We start from the raw sequence: 21,454 nt of genomic DNA, 5'->3' as shown, positions 1-21,454 counted from the left end.
TGGTACGGTACCTCCCTCCCACAGAGGAGTACACTGACACTTTGCCGATTGGTTAGCTGAGTAGGGAGAGAACCTGTCCATCTAGGTTCCCAGTGCTACTAATGCCCCTGTGCTATGCCCGCTGGTGCCACCAATCCTGACACTTCTCAGAGCCACCAAGCAGGGTCTTGCCTTTTAGGGGACTCTGGTTTGTCTGCTGGAATTGTAGGCTGGGCAGCCCTCCCTTAAGAAGCTGAAGAAACTGAGTGTCTGCAGATAGCCTCCTAGCTCCCACCTTAAGACTCTCCCAGCACTCCTCCCACCTCAGCTACGGAGCAGCCCAGCCCCCAGCCTGGGCTCACACTGCAAGTCTTGTCCAGCTTACAGGGTCCATTAACTTCAGTCAGGCTGGTTCTGGGTTTGGGGTTCCTAGGAGTGCACTCAGCTGCCCCAGGTGTGGCCTGTGAGTTTGCATGCTGCTTTGCTTATTCATACCCACAAACCTCGGCCTGGGTGGGGTCCCCAGTGGCTGAGTCTGCAGAACTCCCAGGCTGGGATCAGTGCTGGCACCTGAGCTCCCCAGGGGGCCCTGCCCTCCCCAAAGCTCCTGTTCCACCCTGTCAGCTCTTGCCAGGGAGGACTGAGAACCAAGTGGCTGGGACTAAGACCTCCCCTCCCCCTCAGCACAGGCTGACACAGAACAGAAGGCTCCTTAGAGGTGACCCTGACCCCTGTCGGCCTCAAGTAGCTGGGGAACTGGGAAATCCTCGGGTGCAGTGCCCCCCCAGGTCACGCAGGAAAGGCCAAGGCAGGTTCTGTCCTGGCCCCATGGCGTTCTGAAGGAGAAGGGGCAGGTGCCTGAGTCTTACCTCTGGGGGCAAACAAAAGACCGTTACCCTCAGGACTGACAAATCCAGCGCCAGGACCAGTACTGTGATCCTAGTGTGAGCACAGGTAGGCAGGCCTCCTTCTGGGACTCAGTTTCCCCATCTAGAGATGAGAGGACTGGTAGATTTTTTTTTTTAAAAGAGATCTTTAGTACCCCAAATTAGCCCAGATCTAATCTCATCTTGCCATCTCTACTTCTCCTTGAGCAAGCCACCAGAGTCCTCTGCTAGGATTAGAGCATTAGCTTCCCAGCTCAAGGTGGGGCTAAGGGTTCCCCTTCTCTCAGTGTGTCCCCACTTCCCTGCTTCACGCTGCTCCTGCTGCTCCTGTGTCTCTCCTGGGAGTGAAGGCCACAGCCTCAGCGACCCAGAGACTGATGTCTGCATTCACCTCTTCCCTCCTCCCTTGCTTATCCCACTCCTTCCCTGATGGTCTGGGGCTCAGCAGGCATCCTCCGGCTCATGAAGAGTCTTCAGTAGATGGTCACTGAATGAATAGTGAATAGTGAATGAATGAATGAATGAATGAATGAGAGAGTGAATAAGTGCTTTGTGGTTCTGGGCAGTGTCATTTGCCCACAATCCCTCCCGCTTCGGGGAGTGTTGTGGAGTCAGGAAGGGCCAGCATGCTGGGGAGGAAGGGTACTCAGGAAACTTCTCCAGCATCTCTCTGAGTTGGGCATAGGACAGGCATAGGACCTCTGGGGCTGTGCTAGCAGCTATTTCAACAGACTCCACCATGGAAGTTACCAAAAGGATGAGTGGAGGGTCAAGGGAGTATGAGGTGCTTCCCACCTAACCAGCCATATTAGGGGTACACACACAGGCAAAGATGGGGAGGCAGAACAAAAATAGCGAGTAGAGCAAGCAAAACCCTGTGCGCTGTGATGGTGAGACAGAGAATACTAACAGGATGGCCTGTGCCGGGACTTTCCTTGCAACTACCCTTGAACCTGGGTCACAAGTCAGTGGATTTCTCATTAAAAAACAACAGCAAACCAAACAAACAAGCTGGGTGTGGGATGGTGCACACCTTTAGTCCCTGGACTCAGGAGGCAGAAGCAGGTGGATCTCAGTGAGTTGGAGGCCAGCCTGGTCTACAGAGAGAGCTCCTGTGTTCCAGGACAGCCAGGGCTACACAAAGAAACTCTGTCTCAAAAAACCAAACACAAAAACAAAACAAGTAAAACCTTGTAAGCTGGTCCACTGAATATACAGGGAAGTATTTAGTGATGCAAAGGAGAGTTTCTACTGACCACCCTGCATACATGTCTTAAGTTTGGGCAGCTTGTAACTCAGCCCTTAGTTCCCCTCACTTAAAAGGCCTCAGCAGCTAGCCATTAGGGAAGTCAGCGCTGCCGCACCAGCCCCTCAGATCGACAGTCCCTGCGCCCTCCTTGTTCCAGCACTGGCTTCTGTCGGCATATTGAGAAGCTCCTTTACCTGCTGCAGAAGGTGGTCTGACTGCTGGAAGCAGAGAGGATGAGTGGAGGCTCGAGGGGCTGGTCCAGCTGGGAAAAGATGAGGCAATTCATCAAATTATTAGCCTATTTTCTGTTACTTTAACTATATACTCAAGGCTTAGGTCCTTCGTTTAAAAAAAAAATCTGTATTTTGCTCATAATTCTGGAAGTTCAAGGGAGTGGCAGCTGCACTGTCTTGACAGGAAGCCAAAGACTGGAGTTCAAGGAGAGCTATGCTAATGACCTTCCTGCGGTCCCACCCTCAGTGATCTGACAGCCTCTCATCAGGCCACACTGGGGCGCAAGCTTCGGACCCACAAACGCTTAGGGGATGACCAAATTCAAATGACTCACACTCAAGGGCCTTGTCCAGAAGGCACCATTCTCCATGCTCCAGAGGGAGGTTGGCGTAGGCAATGGAGGATGGTAAGAAAAGGGGATGTTACAGAGTCCTTACAGCCAGAAGTGCATCTGAGGTTCATGGAGGAGGGGAGGGGTGTGAGCTTCAGGGTTATCACCGCTGCTCTCTGTACTTTTGTCCCTTCCCTCTGTGGCTCCTGGTTCCCTGTTTCAAGGGGCTAAGGCGGAGGGTGACAGAGTGGGGCATTAGAAACATCCTTTGGCCTACGCACCTGAGTTGAGCACATGCTCACGTGTGCATATACTTCCACACAAACACACTTTTAAAAAGAGTCCTGTTGATTCACACACACACACACACACTCACATGGTTTTGTTTTTTTGGAGACAGGGTCTCAGGTGCTTCAGACTGGCTTTGAACTGGTTGTGTAGCTAACACTGGCCTTGAGTTCCAGATCATCCTGCCTCGACCTCTTAAATCCTGGATTACAGGCACGTGCCATCATGCTCAGCTGGTGGCACCTTCTTGGTTCAACCTCCAGCCAGGAAGGGGCATAAGTCATCCCTGGGCCTTCCTGAGGTGCCCTGCTGGGCTGGGACAGCTCTAGTGGCTCAGGGGTGTGTCAGCCCTCAGCAAGCAATTCCAGTTTCTAATGGAGCCAGCTCAAGGGGTCAAGCTTTTACAGTTTGTCCAGCTAAAAGGAATGCGTTTTTAAATTGGTCCTCCAACAAGAGGCATTTTTTTCATAGTTTGCACTATGTGCTGGCAGCTGCTGTCCCTCCAGGGACACCCTCGGAGAAAGCAGAACTGAGCTGAGGGCTAAGTCTCTCCCTCCCGCTGCCCTGAGGGACAGTGGTAAAGCTGAAGGGACCTTAGCCACCATTGGATTGCTTCTTCCCTTCGTGTTACAGACAGGGAAACTAAGGCTCCTTTAAGACCTCATCCCATCCCTGAGCCCCATTATGGACCTCTGGCCCAGAGATGCAGCCGTGCCAGCAGCAGCCTTGTGTGGGGCCCTGGGTCACGTGTCCTTACTCCCTCGGTCATATTTAGAATCGCTGGATCAGGGGAAACTCTCCTCCCAGCCCTTGAGGATTCTTGGAAAGAGCCTTGCTCTGAGGCCCGCTTAACGCCCCCCATCAACGCCCCAACCCACCAGAGAGAGTAACTGTCCCCTTTCCTTAGAGGATTGTGGGACCCTCTAGGCTTCTCTGCACCATCCCCCCTTGTCAGGATGTGCCTGTCAGTCCAATGGAAGTCCCTTCCTCAGCATTAGCTCTGGTGTGGGGCTCAAGGAATACCTTTCTGTAGGCAGCTGGAACAGGGGTCATGACCTCTGCCCTTCAAGAAACTTAGCTGAGTTGGGACAGACTGACACTAGGGTCTCCCAGCTGAGGAACAAAGAGCAGCCCTTTTCCTGGGGGTCCTGGTCTGGAAAGCAAAGGAGTCACATACTCCCCTGGCCAGAGGTAAATAAATATCAGAGAGCTAGCTACTAAGCAGGCCCCAGTCCCTGACTGGCAAAGCTCCGGCTGGGCAAGGGGCAGGACCTTGGAGGAAGGGAAGGGTGGAAGGAAGCCCTGGAGGAAAGAAGGCAGAGGCTCTGGGTGTGTCTTGGTGAGGGAAGTATCCCCTCATTCTACCCACAAAGGTTGCTTCCTTGCTGGATGATGGAACCTGAAAAAACAAACAGAAAAAAACCAAACTGCCCTTTCAGCTCTGACAAAATCCCACCTCCTCTCTGAGTTCCTTGGTGCCCATGCTCAGCTTCCTCTCCTGACCCCGCCTGCTCTCCCACTAAATGGTCTCGGTCTCCTACCTCTCTCTCCCTCATTCTGTCAGCCTGGGACTCCATCCTTTGCTTACTCCACATTCTCCCAGTCTTCGGCTACCTGTTCTCCTGGCTCCTCCCGCTCCTATTGTCTTATCTGAGAAAGAGATTCCTGTGTCCATCTTTCTGCAGCTCAACTCAGCCTGGCTCACTGAGTCCCAGCCCCATTCTATGTGCTTCCACTCCATCTGAGCCTCTCAGGTCCTTCTCTGCCTATGAGGCTGCTCAGATGAAGGGACCCAGTGATCAACATGTCACCAAGGCCAAGTGACATTTTTCAGGGTTTTGGACACTGCCATCCCCTCCTTCCCTCTTGTCATCCACACTTGCTTCTTTTGACTTCTGTGTTTCTCTTCTGGTTTCCTTCCCTTCTACCTGGATGTACTCTTTTGATCTGGACAGAGGGCTTCTTTCTCCCTTCACACTGCTAGGGTGACACTGGGCGGTCCTCTAAATTCACTACATGCTCACTGGATTGTCTCAGCTGTCCCTTGTCTACCCCAGTATCTCCACCTCTGTTCTTTTACCAAGTCTGTCCAGATTTTTCTTCCCAGCATACCTTGTCCCTGATACCTGAACCTCCTCTGGGCTCTCCCAGCTCCCATGTGTTACTCAGTGCTTTCACCAGCCCAGTGCCTTGCGCCAAACAGAGGAGCCATTCTTACTGTCCTTAAGTTCCTCTTTCTGTAATCCCACCAGTCCACGCACTTCTCCCTATTCTCTGTTGTCACTTTCATGCTTTGGAGAGCCATCATTCCCCAGATGAGTTGTCCGTGTCTGATCCTCATGTCAGTCCTACTCCATGGTCTCACTGCCCAGGTGGTGGTCCGGAAACACGAATGGAATGTTCCCAACTCCCAACGGCTCCCCATTGCCTTAAGGATCACATTCAAACACCAGAGGGTGCTTTCATGGATCCTACCGTCTCCACGCTCCGCGTTGACTCAAGAGCTGCTAGCTTTCGGATTTGGCTTCCACAGGCTCCCACATCTTGGCTGCCAGCATACCCTGCTTCCTCTGTCTGGGTCAGCGCTGTCCCTGTCTGGTTACCTCTCCATTTCAGCTGAGCAGCCTCCGCCTCCTTAGGACTGTCACCAGCTCTCTCAGTGTGTCCCCACTGTTACACTTGCCAATCACTTGGGATCTGGATTTACCATTTGTGAAATGAGTGTGGTTCACAGAAGTCAGGAGCAACCCCTTTTCCTTCCTGCTGTGAGATCCCTGCCATCCTCCTTCCTACTCTCTGTGTGTCCTTCTCTCTAGCTTCTGAACACGGGGAATCTGGAACTGAGCTAATCTTCTTCCTTCCCACCCAACTACTGAAGAGATACCAGGCTGATGAGAACCTGCTTATCACTGAGTGTCCCCTATCTTTGTGTTGTGGCAGGGAACTTGAAGCCTAGAGAAATGGTTTGACCTTGAGTTCACGTCTTGCTTATGACTTTGGGAAAGTTAACACCCTGCCCCTCCCCCCCTTTTAAGTAAAACTTGTTGAGAAGTAAGTCATATTCCATAGCATATCTCCCTTCAGGATTCTATACACACACTCACAAACCGGCATAGCCATCACTGGGTACCTTATAGGCCCTGTTACCTCACTTGTGTCCCTGGGGAATCATGGTAGGGACCGGAGGAGTCTTTTATGGAAAATATGTGTTTGGGAGGTTTGGTGCTCAGTCGATGGGAAGCTCTGGGCCACCAGGAGCAGTTGAGGTGCAATTTGGGATTGCACATCAAACCAGTGGCAAAGCTGTTGGCCTAACACCTGCCTCCCAGACAGCCCCCAGCCCAAGCCATTTCTGGTGGTGATTTGAGGAGGTGTGGATGGGGAGACAGTAAGAATTGTCATTGTTTTAAAGGTGTTGATTTGGTGCCAAATGTGGAAGGCCATGCCTTTAATTCCAGCATTTGGGAGGTTGAAGAAAAACCTTGAGTTCTAGGTTAGCTGGGATACACAGTGAGACCCTGTGAAAAGAAAAACAAACAAAACCCTGAGCTATTTAGTAATTGAGCCCCATTTCCACGTTGAACTTACTGACTCAGACACTGTCAAGGAAGTGCCCAGAAATCAGCATTTTTGAAAAGACAAAGTCTCAGTGTAGTCAAGGATGACCTTGAGTTTCTGATACTCTTACCTCCACCATGTGAGTGCTGGGATTACAGGAATGTGCCACCCCTGACAAGCCTTCAGGGAGTTCTGATGTTCTCTGTAGTTTGATAACCATGGATCTAAACAAATATCTACCTTTCTCTCCCTAATCTTCCTGAATGAGTGGACAGATAGTTGCAGAATGGAGGGTAAGTATAGGGACAGGAAAGACTGTGAAACACCCCCCCCCCACAAGCCCACAGGCTGCCCCCCTCTCCCATGCTTCTAACTCCTGGTTGCCCAAGATGGGATTCATAAAGACAAAGCAGAAAGAGCCTCTGGTCTGGGACTCTGCTGGTAAATCACACAAGGCCCAGGCCAGCCAGCACCTGTATACCACCCATACTTTTGTAGCTGGGGAAACTGAGGCCCCAGAGGGCTGGATACAATCCTTGAGCAATCCTCTTTTTCGAATGATGAAGACATATGCCTGTGCAGCAGACCTGCCCAGACTTCCTCCGTCTCCTGGGCTCTAGACATCTGAGCTTGTGTTTTCGAGACATCTTCTGGCATCTTCGAGTGATGACTGAGGCCAAGGCAGTGTAGAGACTGTAAAGGTTCCAGCCCCAGCTCTGCCACCGGGTCCCTGTGGGGTCATAAGTAAACCTGTCAGTCCTGGGTCTTACATCTTCATCTGGAAGATAGGAATAATTCAGGTGCCAGGAACGGGGTGTTGTTCATCATCAGATCTAATACAGCCTTTCAAATGAATTGAGAGCCCAGGTTGAGAAAATTGCCTTCCCTGCCAGCGATCAAGGGACCAGAAGGTGAAATTTAGGATTTTGTTGTTGCTTTAGGCAGAGTCTCCATAGGTAGCCCAGGCTGGTATGGAACTTACTATGTAGATCAGGCTGCCCCTAACTTGTGGTGACCTTTCTGCCTTCAAGAGTGCAGGGATTACAGATGTACACTGCCGCTCGCAGCCAGCTCAAGGGACTTGTAATCCATATTTGCACAGTGGTCAAAACTAGGGATAACTTCGAGCGTTCACTCAGGACGGATGTGCTGAGTTTTAGGAGATTCCTCAGTGGGTTCAAAGTGGGCGCTTTGTTTTAGTGACAGGGTGTTTTGATGTTGACGTGGTGTGAATTCCTGCTGTTTGTTTCCTCGGAGCTGTGAAATCAGTCAGTCAGAGAAAGAGGAGAGAAATGGGGTATAAGGCCGCTGTTTTAGAGGGAGGATGCCTGGAGGAGGCCTCAGCAAGGAAGTGGAATGCGAGCAGACACATGGGTGAGAAAGAGAGCAAGGAACTAAGCAAACCAGGGAAACCAGGAGGTGGAAATACATAGTTGAGTTTCTGGAAGTGCAGAAGAGAGTGTGAAGGAGCAGAAAGGGTTAGGTGTGCAGGTGGGTGGGCTGGGTGGGGATGGGGTAGGCCTCCAAGGGCCTTGCTGACAATGCTGAGGAGTTTGACCTTTGCTCTCCAAGTGTGACCATCAGCAGTGATGGCTTCCAGCTTTGAAGGAGAAGGTGACCAGTGAAGATGAGCGTGGAGGCAGGGAGTCTGGTAGGCGCTGGATGTCGGTGGCTTGGTCAGACTAGCAGGGAGCTGAAGGTGGAGCCAAGCGAACTTGCTACAGAGCTGGAGGTGGAGCGTAGGAGACAAAAGAATCCCAGCTGGCTCAGATGGTGGCCCTCAGTACTCAGCGACCATCCCTGAGCTACTAGGCTGGAGGGAAGGAGATCTTACAGCACGCTGAGATTGTGGTTTAGGACATGTTTGGTCCAGAGGCCACCAGATATCCAAGAAGAAACTTTGAACTGGCGGGTGGACACATGAGCTGGCCTTGTAGGAAAGCCTGCCATGGTTTCACACCGGCTGGGTACAGAGGTGAATATAGTAAGGGCTTGGGGCAGGACTGAAAGGGATATTTTTCTTGTATATTTTAGAAAACTGCATTAAAAAATATATTAGTGATGCTGGACACAGTAGCTCACACCTATAATCATTGCTAGCCCGAAGGCAGGAGGATCATAAGTTTGAGCACAGGCAGTGCAGGGGAACCCTGCATAAACAAACAAACAAACAAATTCATAAATAAATATTGATAACTGGTGACAGTGGGAGCCAGTCGATGGCTCTTTGGGTAAGAGTACTTGCTGCCAAAGCTGACAAGCTGAGTTTGATCCCCAGGACCCAAAATAGTGAAAGGAGTGAATAGGCTCCTTCAAGTTGTCCTCTGACCACATACCTGCTACTGCTGTGGTACACACACGCACACACACACACATATGTTTGTATGTGTACATATATATGAATATATATGTAAAATTATTCTTTTAAAAAAGACAAGCTGGGGACAGTGTTGCATGCCTGTAGTAGCCCCATCCACTGGAGAGGTGAGATAGAAGGGTCTCTTTAGCTTAGGAGTTTGAGACTCACCCTGTATATAATCAAGACCCTGTTTCAAAAAGGAGGTGAGAGAGCTGGGGAGACAGCTGGTGAGGAGCTCTTGTCTTTGAAAGGACCCACATTCCATTACGACATTTACCTGGTGACTAAGGAGGGTTTGTAACTTCAGTCCAGAGCATCCAACATCCTCTTCTGGCCTCCTCAGCTACTACGTGCCCATGTGCCCAGACTTACTTGCAGGCAAGACACCTATGCCCCTGCTTCTCTAGTGGAGAACCCAAATTCAAGTTCCATCACCCACATCAGGCAACTCACAGCCACCTGTAAGCCATGCTCCAGGGGATCTAGCACCCTCTCTGGCTTCCACAGGCATCTGCACTCGTGTGCACATATACCCTCACTCCACATTTGTGTTAGAGACTTGCCTTCATCACTGTCCTACTGCTGTGAAGAGACACCATGACCAAGGCAGCTCCTATAGAAGAAAGCCTTTAACTGGGGGCTTGCTTACAGTTTCAAAGGTTAGTCCATTTTCATTATGGACATCAGGATCGCACGACCCTTGAGGTTTTGTTACCAGCTTTTTTTCACTTAAGTTTATCATGAATAGGCAAGAAAAAAAAATAGAGGTAAAGAGTTCTGAAAGTCCTCACCAGAGAGCTACGTATATCATGGCTGCCTGAGGCCCTCAGCAGCTGAGAAAGGCCATGGAAGAATCAGGCTAGAGCGAAGGCTGCGGTGTTCCCACCACAGCCCTGCCCTTAGCCCCGTGTCAACTGCAGCTCCCATTCCCTGTAGCCTGGCTGTTTCCGGTTCTGTGGTTAGTGACTGAATCTGAGGACTAGGGGGATAGACTTTCCTCTCCGATCCTTGTATGTCTGCTGACTCAGCTCAGGGCTGGAACTGGCTGCAGAGGCCTCTGTCTCACTCATTCATCTGAAGTCCTTTACCGACAGCTGCTTCTTGCCTCCTTGATCTAGTGGCGTTTCCTGCAATGTAGCCTCAGAGCCTAACCTACAAGGAGGTGTAAGTGGGCCAGGGCACAGCCAAACCCTGCTCTCAACTGTCCTTCAGCCCGTATCATAAAGTAGCAGGCTGGCTGGAGAAGGCCAGTGATTTCCTAGGTGTATGGACACACACACACACACACACACACACACACACACACACACACACACACGAGGAAACTGGAGTTGGGCATGGTGGCACATGGCTTTAATCCAGTACTCAGGGAGGCAGAAGCAGGGGATTTCTGTGAGTTCAAGGCTGGTCCAGGACAGCATGCAGCAGGTAGGCAGGCATCATGCTGGAGAACAACGGGCTGAGAACTAAATCCTGATCCACAGGCGGTAAGCAGAGAAAGAAAGAGAGAGAAACACAGAGAGAGAGAGAGACAGAGAAAGAGATCGAGAGAGTGACAGAGACTGATTGGGATTGGGAGTGTCCCAGGCTCTTGAAACTCACAGGCCACCTCCAGAGACACATGACAACAAGGCCACACCTCCTAATCCTTCCCAACAGTTCCACCAACTGGGAACCAAGCGTTCAAACATATGAGCCTATGGGGGCCATCGTAACTCAAACCACTAAAAGACATAGGGTTTGAGAATGGAGCTGAATAACTGAGCCCTAGTCTAGAAAGCCCTAGGTCTGAGCTCCAGCACTGTAAAACAAACAAATAAATAAAGGTACATTAGTTTGCTATTATCTAAGCAGTTCATTATGTGTATATATGTATATATACAGTTAAAAGTTTAGGATAAGCAAAAACACCAAAAGCCAAATCACTTCATTTTTGCTGGACTAGAAATGAGCTGGGCACCATTGCATGCAAAAAAGACATCTGCTCTTAAACATCAGGATCGCACGACCCTTGAGGTTTTGTTACCAGCTTTTTTTCACTTAAGTTTATCATGAATAGGCAAGAAAAAAAAATAGAGGTAAAGAGTTCTGAAAGTCCTCACCAGAGAGCTATGTATACCATGGCTGCCTGAGGCCCTCAGCAGCTGAGAAAGGCCATGGAAGAATCAGGCTAGAGCGAAGGCTGCGGTGTTCCCACCACAGCCCTGCCCTTAGCCCCGTGTCAACTGCAGCTCCCATTCCCTGTAGCCTGGCTGTTTCCGGTTCTGTGGTTAGTGACTGAATCTGAGGACTAGGGGGATAGACTTTCCACTCCGATCCTTGTATGTCTGCTGACTCAGCTCAGGGCTGGAACTGGCTGCAGAGGCCTCTGTCTCACTCATTCATCTGAAGTCCTTTACCGACAGCTGCTTCTTGCCTCCTTGATCTAGTGGCGTTTCCTGCAATGTAGCCTCAGAGCCTAACCTACAAGGAGGTGTAAGTGGGCCAGGGCACAGCCAAACCCTGCTCTCAACTGTCCTTCAGCCCGTATCATAGAGTAGCAGGCTGGCTGGAGAAGGCCAGTGATTTCCTAGGTGTATGGACACACACACACACACACACACACATACACACACACACACATGAGGAAACTGGAGTTGGGCATGGTGGCACATGGCTTTAATCCAGTACTCAGGGAGGCAGAAGCAGGGGATTTCTGTGAGTTCAAGGCTGGTCCAGGACAGCCAGGGCTACACAGAGAAGCCCTGTTTCAGAAAACAAAACAAAACAAACAAACAAACAAACAAAAACCAAACAATAAAAAAAGAAAAGAAAGAGACTTGAGCTGGGCATGGTGTTGCACACTCGTAATCCTAGAACTCGGGAGGCTGAGGCAAAAAGAACTTTGAACTCTTTCAAAGCCAGCTTGGGCTACATAGCAAGACCCTGCTTCAAAAAACAGCTAAAGAAAGGACAATCCCTGGAGCACACAGAGGAAAGATTCCAGAGGGGGAGTCTGAAGAAGCCATGACCAGGACCCAGAGGTTCTGGAGAACAGGTAGAGTTTACACAGGACATGCAGGGCCTCAGACCGTGAGGCGGCAACAGAGGTCTGAGAACACATGGGAAGGCACACCTTGTTCCAAAGAGTCCACACTCCCCTTGCTATCCCTGCAGCCCCTCGTGTCTGTGCATGATTCAAGGCACCGGCTTATGGCCTCTCTCCACTTCCCCTCCGCTAGGGAGCTGGGACTCCTGACTCCAGTGTCTGGTCGGCCTTGGAAATACTGACAGCCTTCGGGGAACTCCTTTCCTGCTGTGGGCCATTGCTGACAAGGGCCGTGTTGGATGAGTTTAGGTTCTAGAGCTGCTTTCTAAAAAGGACCCTCGGCAGCTTCCCACTGCCTGCAGGCTAGTTCCAGGCTTTAGGCTCCATCCAGCCTCTGCACTGCCTGATACTCTTTTCTTTTCCTTTACCCCCATGTTGCTGCTTCTCTGCCTACCCTGTCCCCTTTCTTTTTATTTATTTATGGTGGTGTTGGTGGTGGTGATGGTGGTGTGTGTGTGTGTGTGTGTGTGTGTTTGTGGTCACAGGTGTGAGTGTCTGTACTCCTGGAGGCCAGAGGAGGACACTGTGTGCCCTGTGATATCACTCTCTGCCTTATTGCCTTGAGACGGGGTCCTTCCGTGACCCAGAAGCTCACTGTTTCAACCGAACTGAGCTCCTGCGAAATGCCTGTGTCTGATCCCAACACTAGGGTCACAGATACTTGTGGTCATGCCCAGCCTCGTTACATATGAACCTAGGACTCAGACAGGGGGCTTTAGGCTTGCACAGTAGGCATTCCCACTGCCCCTTTCTCCTTTAGCTGATTCACTTATGAATCCCATAAAAGTGTGGAGGCAGAGCAGCTGTCCCTATTCTTCAGTTGAGGCCACTGCTTCTGAGCTCGGCTGACCTCTGGAACATTTCATTCAGACCTTAAAATGGAGCCCAGGGCCAAAGCTAGTGGGTGGCTGAGCCTGGGGAAACACCCTACTCCTCTGTTCTCTTGCCAGCCCAGACAAAACTGGGAGGCCTGCTCCTCCACCAGCCTCTGTCACACCAAGGCCCTCAGTAGAGGGCTTGGGAGGTGTCTCAGCTCAGCAGCCATGACTCTGTAGAACTCAGCTCTGGAGTCTCTTTGTACCCAAATAGTGGTTTTCATCTCTCCTGACTCTGCAGCCCCTGCCAGGGGACTGGACCTTCAGCCATCCTGTTTCCACCTGCCGTCTGACCTTCCCTAATTTGCTCCAATTGCAGATTTTTGCTAGTCTTCAGCTGCCTGGTGCTGTCCGTGCTGTCTACTATCCAGGAGCACCAGGAACTTGCCAACGAGTGTCTCCTCATCTTGGTGAGTGCTGGGAGTCCACTTTAGGTTCTCCTCCAAGGGAGAGTAGGCTCTAGTCTGCGGCAGCCTCAACCCCGTCAAACAAACTTCAACCCCATTAAACAAAATAAAACAAAAATCACCAACGGAAGGCCTTCAACCAGGACTAAGAATATAGAATACCTGGAAGGCTGGGGGCAGGGGGAAGGAAAAAAATCCAGGCATTTTATGGAGCTAGACACTCATGTATAGGGGCAAACATGGGTTTCTGTTCTCCCTGGAGGACGAAGAGAGGGTCACCCCCGTTCTGGAATCCTCTCAGATCTTTCCAGATATAAGAGGGACCTAACCAGGTGCCGGGGTCGGGCTCTGATCTGGGTCCTGGTCCCCCACAGGAATTCGTGATGATTGTGGTCTTTGGTCTGGAGTATATAATCCGCGTCTGGTCGGCTGGCTGCTGTTGCCGCTACCGAGGATGGCAGGGGCGCTTCCGCTTCGCCAGGAAACCCTTCTGTGTCATCGGTATAAGCCTTCCCTACTCTATCCCAGCCCAAGCCTCATTTTGATCCCATCCTTGACCCCGACCCTGAACCCTCCCAATATGCACCCCTTTCCCCATTACGGTCCCAGGAGTCCCAGACCCCAGGTCTTGACTCGGGGTGCGCTGGTGACTTCTACACCCCTGCCCTGCAGACTTCATCGTGTTCGTGGCCTCGGTGGCGGTGATCGCCGCGGGCACACAGGGCAACATCTTTGCTACGTCCGCGCTGCGCAGTATGCGCTTCCTGCAGATCCTGCGCATGGTGCGCATGGACCGCCGCGGCGGCACCTGGAAGCTGCTGGGCTCGGTTGTCTACGCGCACAGTAAGGTGAGGCTGGAGAACCGGGTAGGGAAAATCGAGCTCCTGGAGACTACCCTGGGTGAGAGCAAGAGGCGGAGCCGGGGCGGGGCCTAGTCAGGGACTACCGCTGGGCGGGGCCCACACTGGGACAAGTACAATTGAGGCGTGGTAGGGGTGTGGCTTCTTTGAGGTGAGGGGCTGGAGCTGAGCAGGGGTGGGTGGGGCCTAATAGTGAGAGACAGGAGGAGGGGCTACGCTAGGGGTCCGCGTGGCCAGTCAGCAGGGGTGGGCTCAGGCAGGGCCTGAGAGGTAGGACTCAAGGGTCACGTTTGGAAGACCCTAGGTTTGGAGAGGACTGCTTACCAATGGAGTGGGGAACAGGGAGGGTCGTAAGGGTGAGGCTGGGAAGTGGCGGATTAAGGATAGGTCTCTAGGGGTTTCAGAGAAGGCCCGGCAGGGGGTCCTCCGTTGAAGAAGGGGGAGACTGGAGAAGCGTTGTGTGTAGCCTTAACCTTTGACAGCTCAACTCCCCTCCTTCCCTCAGGAGCTGATCACCGCCTGGTACATCGGGTTCCTGGTGCTCATCTTCGCCTCTTTCCTAGTCTACCTGGCTGAGAAGGATGCCAACTCTGACTTCTCCTCCTATGCCGACTCGCTCTGGTGGGGGACGGTGCGTGCGGCTCTGTGCAGGGCTGCCCTTTCCCCTAGGAACTTCCCTGGACACTTCCCGGGCTGTGTCCCCTCATGGCACCTCACTCAGGGTTGGCCCGTCCTTGTCTCTTCACACTGAGGTTGGGGCTCCTGTGAGCAGACCCTTTGCTAGCCCCTACCTACTCGGTTAGACCTGCCTGTACCCCCCATAGCTGAGCCCTTTGCTCAGCCCTTGTGGCCTGGACTGCTTTTTCTTGACTAGTGTGAGGACAGAATCCATCTGTACCCTTCCAGCGTCTCTGAGAGGTCCTTGAGATTAGTCCCTATGGGCCCCTGTAGGAGTTTGTGGGGGAAGCTCTTCTCTCTCCTCAGTTTTCCACCTGTGCTTGCTGCACCTCCAAGGCCCTGTGGCATGCCTCTGTGCCCAGCCCTGTGGGTAACCTGTTTGTATCTCCAGATTACGCTGACGACCATTGGCTATGGTGACAAGACGCCACATACATGGCTGGGCAGGGTTCTGGCTGCCGGCTTCGCCTTACTGGGCATCTCCTTCTTTGCCCTGCCTGCCGTGAGTTCTCTGCTACTTGGCGAGGGAGGCTGGGGCCAAGACCTGACCAGCCTAGTTCTAAATTGACCTTGGGCAGCCTGGGTAGCTCCTTGTCCCCCTTCCCACACTGCTTACAACCACGCCCTGTCCCCATAGGGCATCTTAGGCTCCGGCTTTGCCCTGAAGGTCCAGGAGCAGCATAGGCAGAAGCACTTTGAGAAGCGGAGGATGCCGGCAGCCAACCTCATCCAGGTACACGATGCTTAGGAGGCCCTGCGCTATGTCATCCCTGTGTGCTGACCTAGGGATCCCAACATCAAAGCACAGAGAGAAACGAGACTTTTATGGGATCACATGCCACATTACAGACAGAGCTCGGATGTTGACTGTAATGTTGCCCCCTGCAGCCAATGCCTGGTTTCGAACTCCTTAGAGACTCCTTAGAGCCACCCTGTTACCAACTCTGGTCATAATGTGGGATGGGGGGAGCTGGACAAGAGGCCCCAATCTCCTGGTGGAGACTTAACTCTGCCATCCTGAAACCGAGTAGCTGTCTGTCAGCTGCTCCACTCCTAGCACCTTGAGACATTCACTGTATCCTCCGGAAGTCATACGAGAAGATGGTCCAGAGCTAGGCTTTTAGAATTGCCAGCATTTAGCAGGCAGGTGAGAAGGGAGCCAACCACGGAAACAGAGAGAGGGTGGCCAGGGATGGGAGCAGGTGAAGGGAGCCAGGGGCTTGTAATCTCAGTTAACCTCATGATGGACATTTGAGTGGGCTCTGACCTGTGAGCCTGTCTCCATTGCCTTGGCATCTCTCCAACACAGGGGGACGCAAGAGAACTCCCTGTGGGGGGTAGCTGAGGAATACTGACACAGCACACCTCTGCCTGCTCCCAGAACACTACCCTGTGACCCCCCAACCCAAGCCTGACTCAGCCCCCCCCCTTATCTCTCCTTCCCAGGGTAGAACCCCTTCTCCCTCCCTGCTATCTCCAACCACCAGCCCAGCCTTTCTTTCTTAGCATCCCTTGGGGCACAATGGCCACTGTCCTCTGGGAGCTGGCCTCCCAAGGGGCGTTGTAGGGGCAGGCAGCTGGCACTGTCCATGCAGAGAGACAGCTGGTATTGTGGTACCCATAATTAATGAGAGTTCTGGCAGCTGCTCCCCAGCCCATGCCAGGGACCCAGGCAAGCAGGAAGTAAAAATATTTCTGTCTTAGGAAGGCGCCAGGCTGGTGAGGTCACTTGTGGCAACCCCTTAAGGACAAGAAGCACCCAAAGGAGGGGGCCATCCAAGGCTGGCCCAATTCTGCTTTGTCCTGTCTAACAGTCTTCACATCTCCTTCCCCTGGTGGATCAATTTATTCACAGTCCTTTCCAGACTCTTCTCCTTACCTTGTTCACTGGGAGGAGAGGGCAGTTTTGCCTCTCATATGTCAGTAGTTCCTTCTGCTGCAGTGTCCGTGGCTGCTGAGGAGAGATGGTCAATAATCTCTCTTGCTCTCCCTTAGGCCCTAGTAGTCCCAGGGTAGCAGCAGGCAACTGCTGAAAGTACAGTGGAGTTGCTGTTGGTAAAGCCATTCGCTCAGTCAACATTCCCTCCCCGAACATTTGCAGAGAACCTGCGGGTGCCAGATACTGTACTTGGCACCGAGGGTGCAGTGGCGCTCAAGATGCAGCTTAGGAAGAAAGACACTAACCAGACACCGAATGTGTACTTAGCCATGGGAGCTACCAGGAGGGCTTAAAGGAAGCTAGCTATAAGCGTGCCAGGCACTGAGCTTAGCATTAGACAGACATCTCCCCAATTCACCCTCGCAACACTGTTGGGTCACTCTAGTCTTCACAGGGGAATGGGTTAGAGGCCCATGCCTACCCGACCACAGACCCCAGCTCTTACCTAGCGCTTTATCCAGGCTCTGGGGCTGACTTACTGGGTCACCTTGAGGAAGTCATTTCTCTCTAGGTCTTGGTTTCTTGCCTGGCCCTGCTGGTGGCTATGGAATTAGACTTGGCCTCGGGTCCTGGCATCACTCTCAGCTGGCCTGGGATTGGGTTCCCTCAGGGGCAGAAGGTTGGTGGGTGGCTGAGGACTTCCGTGACGCCCCATCTTCCCCGTGCCTCCAGGCTGCGTGGCGCCTGTACTCCACTGACACAAGCCGGGCCTACCTGACAGCTACCTGGTACTACTATGACAGCATCCTCCCGTCTTTCAGGTAGGTGCTGCTGGAGGGGGAGCGGGCTGGGGCTGGCACTAACGCCCCTTGAAGAGATGCCTTCAGGCTTGAAGGAGCATTTGGGGCTGGCTCTTGAGATCCTGCATGATTTGGGGCCTGGCTGGTCCTCTCCCCAATTTTTTTCTGGGTCCACTGGTCTCAGAGTATCGGTGCAGCTTTGCCCCTGAGGGTGAGCCCCACTCGTGGAGTGCTGGCAGGCTACATGCTCACCCATAGGTGATGCCACCAGGGAAGCAACAGCCCCTGACTCTTCATCTCCCCTCGGTCCATTAGCTTGTACCAACCAGAAGCCGGTTAGGGAGGGTGCTATGGCAGAAACATGTGTGCCTGCCCCAGAACCCCCGTGTGTGACTGTGTGGCCCCCCCGTTACCGTTGTGGGCAGTAGCCTCTGAGGTCTGATCTGCCGACCCAGGCTGGACTGAGGTTGAGTGGGGGCGGCTCCGGGCCGGAGGTTATTAATAGCATCACCAAGGTGCGTGGAGCCAGGTGCCTGGCCAGGCCCTGGGGCAGGAATGAAGACTGCAGAGCCGGCTTGGTTGGCTCAGTCCCACGGGCAGGATGGCATGGGGTGCGTGCTAGGCTGGGCTGCTGCGCTCAGCGCTTCTCTCCACCGCCTTCACCTCATTAGTTATCCTTGGGCAGCTGTTGCGTGATACTTGCCTGCACCCACACCTGGCCCCTCTTGCTCCCCCCTCCCCCGCTCCCATCCTACAGATCTCCCAGGGGAGGAGCAGGAGGTAGGCTCCCCACGTCTCTCCTCCCTCTCCAAATCTCCACACCTGGTGGAGGCAAGCTCCTACCTCAGAGGCAGGTCTGGAGACTGGATTTGATGGAGCCCCTTTAGGGAGGAGGGGCAGCTCTAAGAGATCGAGGCCAAGCAAGAGGGGGAGCAGGGACTGGGTGCTTAGAAATTGACATGGGCTGGGTGTGGTGGCCCACAACTTTAATCCCAGCAGGCAGCCCTCTGTGAGTTCAGGGCCAGATTGATCTATGAATCAAGTTCCAGGACAGCCAGGGCTGTTAAACAGAGAAACTTGGTTTCGAAAACAAAAAGAAAGAAATTGGCATGGAAGGGGGAGAGGGGCGGACTCTGGATGGGTGGCCTGGGTCACCTGGTAAGAACAGAGCCTGGTTTGGAGATATGGGCTCCATTGGAAAGGCAGGTGAGGGGTGGGTACCTTCCTGTTGTTATGGCCCAGAGAGTAAGCCAACTGCCAGCCGGGCCCCATCTCCAGGAATCCCTGGCAGGAGGAACACCACAGGACAGGGAAACCGGGCTGGCCACCCTCGCAAACCCCTGACTTCAGCTCTAGCCTCCTCCTAAACTCCAAGTCAGGTTGGGAGACGAAGGGTCTCAGAGCTGCCGGCGGCTGCTGGGGAGGGCACAGCTCTACAATGAGGTGCAAGATTTGTGCTCCCTCTCGGTGGGGGTGCTCTGGAGTTTTGCCCAAGCTGTGTAACCATACCCAGCTTCCGTCCGATTTCCCAGAAACTCCTGCAGAGGGGGACAGAGCTAGTCTCTCCACTCCGCCTGTTCTGGCCTGGGGTGTTTGTGAGCACCAATAGAGGGTGATAGCTCAAGATTTAGCAGGATCTCTGGCTCAGTAGCTCTGGGCCCACTGGGTCAGGTGGGTGGTGGCCCCAAAGTCCTGCCTGTGGCTGACGGCGCCCTCTCCTGCAGAGAGCTGGCGCTCTTGTTTGAGCACATACAGCGGGCCCGCAATGGGGGCCTACGGCCCCTGGAGGTGAGGCGGGCGCCAGTGCCTGATGGAGCGCCCTCTCGCTACCCGCCCGTTGCCACCTGCCACCGGCCGGGCAGCGCCTCCTTCTGCCCTGGGGAAAGGTAGGGGCCCCGTGTGGCCACCACCTCCTCTCGCTTCTCCTCTTCCTTTTCCATTTCCTGTCTCACCCTCTCTCAGACTTCTGCCAGCCACCACACGGGTGTTTGGGGGATTCTCTGGCATTGTCGTGAGGCCTGGTCATTGTTATCTGACGGCCAGACAGGTACAGACTGAGGGTCCTCTCTAGAAAGGCCACACTGGACTTGCCTTTCTGTTCTCTGGGTCTCCCTCCCAGGGTCTGAGAGGGAGAGCTGTCCGTACCATTCTTCCCTGTCACCTCCACCGTTCATACCATTGTCCTCTTTCTTTCTCTGTTTCCACATCCCATCCCCATCACCATCCCTTCCATCCCTGCACCCCCATCCCTCCCGGGAAGCTGGAGAGAGGAGGAGGCCGCTGGCCCCAGGTGCTTACGGCTCAGGTAATGGAGGGCGCCTTTCTGTTCTGGGGTGTGAGGGCAGGGATCCCCTCCCTCAGCATGCTGCTGTTAGGAGGCAGACACTGAACTCACCTCCCCGGAAGCAGGTGCCTGCTGGAACGAGGACTCTGTGACTAAGAGTGCTGTAGGGCCTCTCCACGATTAACATGCTTCTCTCTGCAGCTCTTGTCTAAGGGGGGAGGGCAGCCCTCCTGGGGATCGCTCCTTCTGTATTGAGGTACCCATTGCTGTGCCCCAACTCTCTCTCCCGACTTGACTTGGGCCTTTTGCCTGTTGAAAGAAGCATCGAGACAGAACAGCGCTTCCTTCATCTACACGTTTCTAAGTGGAGGAATCCCTGGCATGTTAGGATAAGGGGAACCCCTCCTCACATCTTAGGAGAAAACGGCAGCGGTCTGTGAAGGTGTAACTTTGGAGTCAAGGGTCACTTCAGTTCCCTCATGCTGTCCCCCGCTTTGTTCATCTTTTCCCTTTACCTCATCCCACACGTCATCCCTGAACTAGTCAGGTGGACACCCTGGACATCTGTTCCTTGAGTCTGGGGTATCATTAAGCCTAGATCCAACATTAGCAACCAGGGAAGAGGCAAGTCCCTCCACACCCAGAGAGGCTCATCTCTGCCACGTGTCCTGGAGAAAGTCAGCAACCGCTCTGCTCTTGGCAAAACACTGACAGTGTTTAGGCTGGTCAGAGGCCCTGGGTTCTATGTTTAGAAGTTGAAGAGGCTTGGAGTACTGATGGGGATAATTGGGAGCAGGGTCTTTTCCATGCTCTCAATGAGGGCTCTTACTGGCCAAGGGCTAGACAGGTCTGGAATGTCAGGGAGAGGGAGAGGGAGAGCTAGAGCTAGACTGGGAGCTCCCTTGAAGAGACGCCCATGGTGTAACCTGACTTGGGCTCTCCAACACTGCCTGCAGGCACCATGCCTGCCAAACCACAGCTTATAGCCAGAAACTCACAAGGTTTGGCATCCTGGCAACCCTGAGCGGGGCCAAATATGGGCTCTGAGCTTCCCGTTCATTCTTGTCTTTCTTCACCTGAACGAGAAGATGCTCGGGATGGAAGGGGGCTGGGAGCCTGTGCACCTTAATGAGTCTGAGCCCCTGAGTCCTCAGAGGCCTGGGGCCAGACGAGCGCTGAAAGCCTGCCATTATTAACACCGTGTCTATCCGCTCCGAAGTGTCTGTCTGTGTCTGTGTATCTGATGGTGGAATGACTCAAGAACCTGGGCGTGGGGATCGGTGGGTGCTGAGCTGTGACTTTTGGATCTGTCACCAGGCTCAAACCAAGTGGCCATGTCCTTAATCTTGGCTATCTTGACCCTAGGAAATGGGGTGTAACTCCTGCTAGGATACCCCCAAACACATGTGTGTACATGTTCACGTGCTTTCACACATGTGTACACGCCTATGTCCCACGCTCCACCCTGGTTTGGCCACATGGAGCTTTGGAGATGGCCCACACTGAGCATGTTTTCAGGAAGCGGGGCGCCAAGGACCAGGACTCCCTGGGAATGGCACTCCTATGGGATGAGTCTCTAAAAACCCGGTGTCCTAACTGCCTGTGTCCACATCCCATGGAGCATGTATTCAAACTGCAAAGGACAGGACTTCTCCACCCCGCAGACTCAGTCTCTGGAGAAGGGGCCCTGAGTTCTGC

General features: G+C 53.2%; 1 protein-coding gene across 1 annotated transcript in view; it reads left to right on the top strand.

Annotated features, from left to right (window-relative positions):
- Positions 1 to 21,454, top strand: part of Kcnq4 (potassium voltage-gated channel subfamily Q member 4) — a 50,551-nt gene that overhangs the window by 16,438 nt on the left and 12,659 nt on the right. Inside the window, exons 2-9 of the mRNA XM_055611076.1 lie at positions 13,168 to 13,258; positions 13,630 to 13,756; positions 13,928 to 14,103; positions 14,621 to 14,746; positions 15,185 to 15,295; positions 15,431 to 15,526; positions 17,405 to 17,493; positions 19,197 to 19,358. Coding sequence (XP_055467051.1) covers positions 13,168 to 13,258; positions 13,630 to 13,756; positions 13,928 to 14,103; positions 14,621 to 14,746; positions 15,185 to 15,295; positions 15,431 to 15,526; positions 17,405 to 17,493; positions 19,197 to 19,358 — 978 coding nt within the window. The remainder of the gene's footprint in view (positions 1 to 13,167; positions 13,259 to 13,629; positions 13,757 to 13,927; positions 14,104 to 14,620; positions 14,747 to 15,184; positions 15,296 to 15,430; positions 15,527 to 17,404; positions 17,494 to 19,196; positions 19,359 to 21,454) is intronic.

The sequence above is a fragment of the Psammomys obesus genome, unplaced genomic scaffold (assembly GCF_907164565.1).
Source record: "Psammomys obesus unplaced genomic scaffold, mPsaObe1.curated_primary_1811, whole genome shotgun sequence".
Taxonomy (NCBI): Eukaryota; Metazoa; Chordata; class Mammalia; order Rodentia; family Muridae; genus Psammomys; species Psammomys obesus.
This window is presented reverse-complemented; position numbering and strand designations above follow the sequence as displayed.